General features: G+C 43.5%; 1 protein-coding gene across 1 annotated transcript; it reads left to right on the top strand.

The window, feature by feature from the left end:
* Positions 1–1,385: 1,385 nt before the first annotated feature.
* LOC135566859 (secretogranin-3-like) lies at positions 1,386–6,223 on the top strand (the record flags this gene model as incomplete). Its single annotated transcript, XM_065014451.1, has 4 exons — positions 1,386–1,791; positions 2,757–2,812; positions 3,138–3,180; positions 5,984–6,223. Coding segments are annotated over exons 1-4 (433 nt in total), but the record flags the coding sequence as incomplete, so codon positions are not given.
* Positions 6,224–6,681: the final 458 nt, after the last annotated feature.

Here is a 6,681-nt window from a genome sequence, read left to right as displayed (position 1 = left end):
CTCACCAACTTCAAACATCTGCTATCTGAGCAGCTAACCGATCGCTGCCGCTGTACATAGTCTATCGGTAAATAGCCCACCCATTTTTACCTACCTCATCCCCATACTGTTTTTATTTATTTTATTTTCTGCTCTTTTGCACACCAATATCTCTACCTGTACATGACCATCTGATCATTTATCACTCCAGTGTTAATCTGCAAAATTGTAATTATTCGCCTACCTCCTCATGCCTTTTGCACACAATGTATATAGACTCTCCTTTTTTCTACTGTATTATTGACTTGTTAATTGTTTACTCCATGTGTAACTCTGTATTGTCTGTTCACACTGCTATGCTTTATCTTGGCCAGGTCGCAGTTGCAAATGAGAACTTGTTCTCAACTAGCCTACCTGGTTAAATAAAGGTGAAATAAAAAATAAATAAAAAATTTAAAACTATTTTACGCTGCTGCTGCTACTCTCTATTTATCATATATGCATAGTCACTTTAACTATACATTAATGTACATACTACCTCAATTGGCCCGACCAACCAGTGCCCCATTGGCTAACCAGGCTATCTGCATGTGTCCCGCCACCCACCACCCCCCAACCCCTCTTTTACGCTACTGCTACTCTCTGTTTATCATATATGCATAGTCCCTTTAACCATATCTACATGTACATACTACCTCAATCAGCCCGACTAACCGGTGCCTGTATGTAAACATAAGTTTCCCATGCCAATAAAGCTCTTGAATTGAAATTGAAAGAGAGGAGACAGTGAACGGGCAGAGCAGGGGAGAGAGAATGAGATAAGGGCCACTGCACTGAGGGATATGACAGACAGACGGACAGACAGACAGACAGACAGAGAACAATGCCCTGAGCATGTAGCAATTGTTCTTTACTAAGTGTGTGTGTGCTGTTCCTCAATGGACAACTGATAACACACTGCTCAGCATGTTCACTCTACTCAAAGCTTTAGTCCCATTAAGACAGATCTATCCAATCAGCAGACAGCATGTATATTCATCTGAAGCATAAGGCTCATAAAGCAGGAGATTAACTGGGTCTGAGGAACATGGAAAACATCTGAAACACAACACTGCTCTGGGCACAACCATGTTGACTTGTTGTGTATGTATGGATGTATCTAATTCCAATGAGGCAAAATGGGACAGCCCACAGTATCGACTATAAAAAGCTAAGGCGTCCAGGACAGGACGCACGATCAGGGGCGGACATTCGTTTTGTTCTCCTCCTTCACGGTTTGGTCCGACCGAGAGAGAGAGATCGTGTTATTTCGGGTAGCTACTATCGGCATACGGCAGGTGAGTTCACGACAGCTCACACGGAGTTTATAGACTACGAGCCTGGCAGTTGATCTATCTCTAGTTAAATATAGCGAGTGTCCTGGTTTCAGCACTGCAGGTCGTTAACAGCTCCAACAACACCAGAGGAGAGCGGAGATTTGAAAAGCCCCTCCCCGCCCAAGTAACAACCAGAGCGGGTAGAGTCCAAGCGCAGCCCTGTTGTCAGTTTCAGCACCACCAGCAAGGAAGAGCAGAGCTGTCCAAACATCCAGCAGTTTGTGACCGCTATCGTCGGTTGGATCATCCACACAACACAACACCCCCAAGACAGCTATAACCGGGAGTCATCTAGCGGAAAATAGCCTACAGCCACCGATTGAGTGGATATTTTATTTCAGAATGGCGTCCAAAGGAATGGGAGTTCTCCTTCTGCTCGGGATTTTTGCTGTGACTGTCTCCCAGATTTCTGCTTTTCCCACACCTGCCGAGGATGGTGAGTACATGGCCTGCTGATAGCCTACATCTGTGATGACTGGTTTCAGTGTGAATATGTTTTAGTTCGCTAGGCCTATAGCCCACTTTTAAAGTACATTTTAACTAGGCCAGGCTATATTTATAACCCTTTTCACATGTTAAAAATATATTTAAACATTATATATAAAACAAGCCAATTCAAGTTCAAATAGAGCAGGAAATAACAAATAAACAAATAGTTTGTGACGTTGGTCGTTTGCATGCGATGTAAGGCCGATTGCGTTCTATTTTCAACTCAGTTTATCTTTTGTTTGTTAAGCCGATTATGACGCTGCTGTGTCCCGTCGGGTCGGGAGTTAGGACTCACTGTAGCCCTAGACTGTACCCTCTTTCTCATCAATTAACCACATTAACCACAACCACACTTGGCCCACATGACCAAGCAGGCATATCTTAAAAATACCCTGATGATGTTGGACCCCTCAAATTCAAGTCAATGTCTTTCTCTGTCGTTCATAGGAGAAAGTTTCTTCTAAAACGGATTTAAGATAGTTTTTTAAGGCTATGATTTGAAGCAGTCAGGTTAGCTGGTCCTACATTTGTTTCTACCTAAATTACACGTTTTAGATGTCTCAGATTTTACATTTACATTTAAGTCATTTAGCAGACGCTCTTATCCAGAGCGACTTACAAATTGGTGCGTTCACCTTATGACATCCAGTGGAACAGCCACTTTACAATAGTGCATCTAAATCTTTAAGGGGGGGGGTGAGAAGGATTACTTTATCCTATCCTAGGTATTCCTTAAATGATGATGTGGTAGTGAATGGTGGTGATGGTGGTGCTGATGATGAAGACGATGAGGATGATGATAACAATGATGATGCGGGTGATGATGTTGATTATGACGATGACATTGCTGCTGACCATAATAATAAAGGTGATTAGTAGTATTAATATTATGTGGTTTTATTTTCCCTGCAGATAAAGCTGTAGTTTACAACAGACGACTGACTGAGGAGAGACCAATCCAGGAGCAGGTAAACTATCTCTTTCTTTCTCTGTCTCTCCTTCTCTCTCTCTCTCTCTCTCTCTCTCTCTCCTTCTCTCTCTCTCTCTCTCTCTCTCTCCTTCTCTCTCTCTCTCTCTCTCTCTCCTTCTCTCTCTCTCTCTCTCTCTCTCTAAACCATCCTCCGTGCTATCTCCAGACTAATATCATGTCAAATAGACTTTGTGGAGGAGAGAGTTCTCAAACATCAACCACATCATATCAAACCAGACTGGAGCAACAGTAAACAAGCAACGCTATTATGGTGAAGATGATTAACAGAGAAATGTTGACAGTGTTCATGTTCTTTTCCACAGATTGCAGAGGCAGATGATGTGAAAGCAGCAGTGGAGTCTGCAGGTAAGTGGATTCTTCTCAGGCAATCAATCAATATTGTTATTACATACATTTGAATATGGATGTGAATAGTGTGGAAAATTATTTTTGTTGTCTCTTGGATGTCTTCACAATATATAACTGTTTTATCTTATTTCAAGGCAGTATGGTCTTGTGTTGTTCTGTCTTTAGCTGTTCTGTACTGTGTAGGGTGTCCACCCACACTACCAAGAGTTGGTGAAAATGCACTTAGCTAATAAAATGTAACTTCCTTATGTAAAAAAAAAAAAAAAAATGTACCATGACAAATATGATTATTCATGTTTGAATGGTTCAGTGGGGTCTTTCTCTAACACAGTGGTTTCCACACTGTGGGGCGGACAGTATTTAACATGTTGTGTTCGTCATCTGGAAACTTATTTCCATCAGTCACAAAAGGCTAAATTAGCATGACACGAGCTGAATTCACTGTAAACGGCTTGGGGGAAAAAGCTTGATATACGCTCAGTGCTTCATTGATATTTCACAGAGATATGCTTGTTTTTGTGAGAAATCTTAGAAAAAGAACAATATTTTTGAATGAATATGAAAAGCGTATACTAAAATATGAAAATACTACGTCATGTCGTTATCCATCTTAGCTCTATATTATTTTATGTCCTGCGGATTGGAGAAGAAAGATGACTAGTTCAACAGTAAAGTGAGATGTCAGGTCGCCTGTAGCCTTAATTCATGCACAGAATCCAGCCTAGCTGACACAATGCCATTTCCTGGCCTCTTTCTCTGGCCTCTATTGTTTCAGTCACACTCATTTTAGTCGTCCTCCAAGGGTAAAAACTCCAATAACCTTTTACAGAATTATAATAGAGACATGACGTTTGGACCATTGGTTTTCTTAGACAATTATCTACAGTTAACATGTAAAAAATTGTGTTTTTGATTGGACACCCTATACACGTATTGTGTGTTTTGTATGGACCCCAGGAAGAGTAGCTATTTCATGTTTTGTATGGACCCCAGGAAGAGTAGCTATTTCATGTTTTGTGTGGACCCCAGGAAGAGTAGCTATTTCATGTTTTGTGTGGACCCCAGGAAGAGTAGCTATTTCATGTTTTGTATGGACCCCAGGAAGAGTAGCAGGAAGAGTAGCTATTTCATGTTTTGTGTGGACCCCAGGAAGAGTAGCTATTTCATGTTTTGTGTGGACCCCAGGAAGAGTAGCTATTTCATGTTTTGTGTGGACCCCAGGAAGAGTAGCTATTTCATGTTTTGTGTGGACCCCAGGAAGAGTAGCTATTTCAGGTTTTGTGTGGACCCCAGGAATAGTAGCTATTTCATGTTTTGTGTGGACCCCAGGAAGAGTAGCTATTTCATGTTTTGTGTGGACCCCAGGAAGAGTAGCTATTTCATGTTTTGTGTGGACCCCAGGAAGAGTAGCTATTTCATGTTTTGTATGGACCCCAGGAAGAGTAGCTATTTCATGTTTTGTGTGGACCCCAGGAAGAGTAGCTGTTTCATGTTTTGTATGGACCCCAGGAAGAGTAGCTATTTCATGTTTTGTGTGGACCCCAGGAAGAGTAGCTATTTCATGTTTTGTGTGGACCCCAGGAAGTGTAGCTATTTCATGTTTTGTATGGACCCCAGGAAGTGTAGCTATTTCATGTTTTGTGTGGACCCCAGGAAGAGTAGCTATTTCATGTTTTGTGTGGACCCCAGGAAGAGTAGCTATTTCATGTTTTGTATGGACCCCAGGAAGAGTAGCTATTTCATGTTTTGTGTGGACCCCAGGAAGAGTAGCTATTTCATGTTTTGTATGGACCCCAGGAAGAGTAGCTGTTTTGTGTGGACCCCAGGAAGAGTAGATGTTTCATGTGCAACAGCTAATAGGGATTATAATAAAATCCCCGGTTCCAAGACCACCTACTGCAGCCCATGGATCTGGCCCCGTATTCATAAAGCACCTCAGGCCCAACCCTGCTTAGCTGCAGAGGAAAATCAGCCAGGCCAAACCCTGCTTTGCTGCAGTGGAAAACCAGCCAGGCCAAACCCTGCTTAGCTGCAGTGGAAAACCAGCCAGGCCAAACCCTGCTTAGCTGCAGAGGAAAACCAGCCAGGCCCAACCCTGTTTAGCTGCAGAGGAAAACCAGCCAGGCCCAACCCTGCTTAGCTGCATTGGAAAATCAGCCAGGCCAAACCCTGCTTAGCTGCAGAGGAAAACCAGCCAGGCCCAACCCTGCTTAGCTGCAGAGGAAAATCAGCCAGGTCAAACCCTGCTTAGCTGCAGAGGAAAACCAGCCAGGCCAAACCCTGCTTAGCTGCAGAGGAAAATCAGCCAGGCCCAACCCTGTTTAGCTGCAGTGGAAAACCAGCCAGGCCCAATGCTGTTTAGCTGCAGTGGAAAACCAGCCAGGCCCAACCCTGTTTAGCTGCAGTGGAAACCAGCCAGGCCCAATGCTGTTTAGCTGCAGAGGAAAATCAGCCAGGCCAAACCCTGCTTAGCTGCAGTGGAAAACCACCAGGCCCAACCCTGTTTAGCTGCAGAGGAAAACCAGCCAGGCCCAACGCTGTTTAGCTGCAGAGGAAAGACAGCAGAGTGATACAAGGTGGTTTGGTGGCTGGGTTCTCTATTTAAAGATACACTATGGAAGTTTAGTTGATGAAAACACACAAATCCTCAGTTTTAGGCTAACAATTTATGGGTGAAGGTAGGTGTGCCCTTTCTGGACAATATTTCTCTCCATAGAGTGGACTCATTTTGGCTCAAGAGGAGCACCCCCAGAGGCAGAAGCTTCATATAGCCTCTTAAATATTTGCCTCTCCCCCTCAGACACCAAACCTGCTGTGGAGCCTAAAGAGGTGAAAGAGGCAGAACCAGAACAAGAGAACGATGACTTCACTCTGCTCAAGTCCCTGGCCGAAGGTCAAAGGTCAAAAGAGACCAATGAGACGCCGGTCAGACAGAGCCTGGAGAAGGAGCCTTACTTTCCAGACGAATCAGATTCTACCAAGAACCGCCGGCTAGTCGAAGACTATGACTCAACAAAGATGGAAAACGGCAAGTACCAAGGTATCTAGTTTAGTCTGTTTATACTACAGCAAGTACCAAGGTATCTAAACTCAGCAAAAAAAGAAATGTCCTCTCACTGTCAATTGCATTTATTTTCAGCAAACTTAATATGTGTAAATATTTGTATGAACATAACAAGATTCAACAACTGAGACATAAACTGAACTGAAAGTTCCACAGACATGTGACTAACAGAAATTGAATAATGTGTCCCTGAACAAAGGGGGGTTCAAAATCAAAAGTAACAGTCAGTATCTGGTGTGGCCACCAGCTGCATTAAGTACTGCAGTGCATCTCCTCCTCATGGTCTGCACCAGATTTGCCAGTTCTTGCTGTGAGATGTTACCCCACTCTTCTACCAAGGCACCTGCAAGTTCCCGGACATTTCTGGGGGGAATGGCCCTAGCCCTCACCCTCCGATCCAACAGGTCCCAGACGTGCTCAATGGGATTGAGATC

This window comes from Oncorhynchus nerka, unplaced genomic scaffold (assembly GCF_034236695.1).
Source record: "Oncorhynchus nerka isolate Pitt River unplaced genomic scaffold, Oner_Uvic_2.0 unplaced_scaffold_3080, whole genome shotgun sequence".
In the NCBI taxonomy this organism is placed as follows: Eukaryota; Metazoa; Chordata; class Actinopteri; order Salmoniformes; family Salmonidae; genus Oncorhynchus; species Oncorhynchus nerka.
The sequence above is the reverse complement of the archived record's forward strand: the minus strand, read 5'-3'. Positions and strand labels throughout refer to the sequence as shown.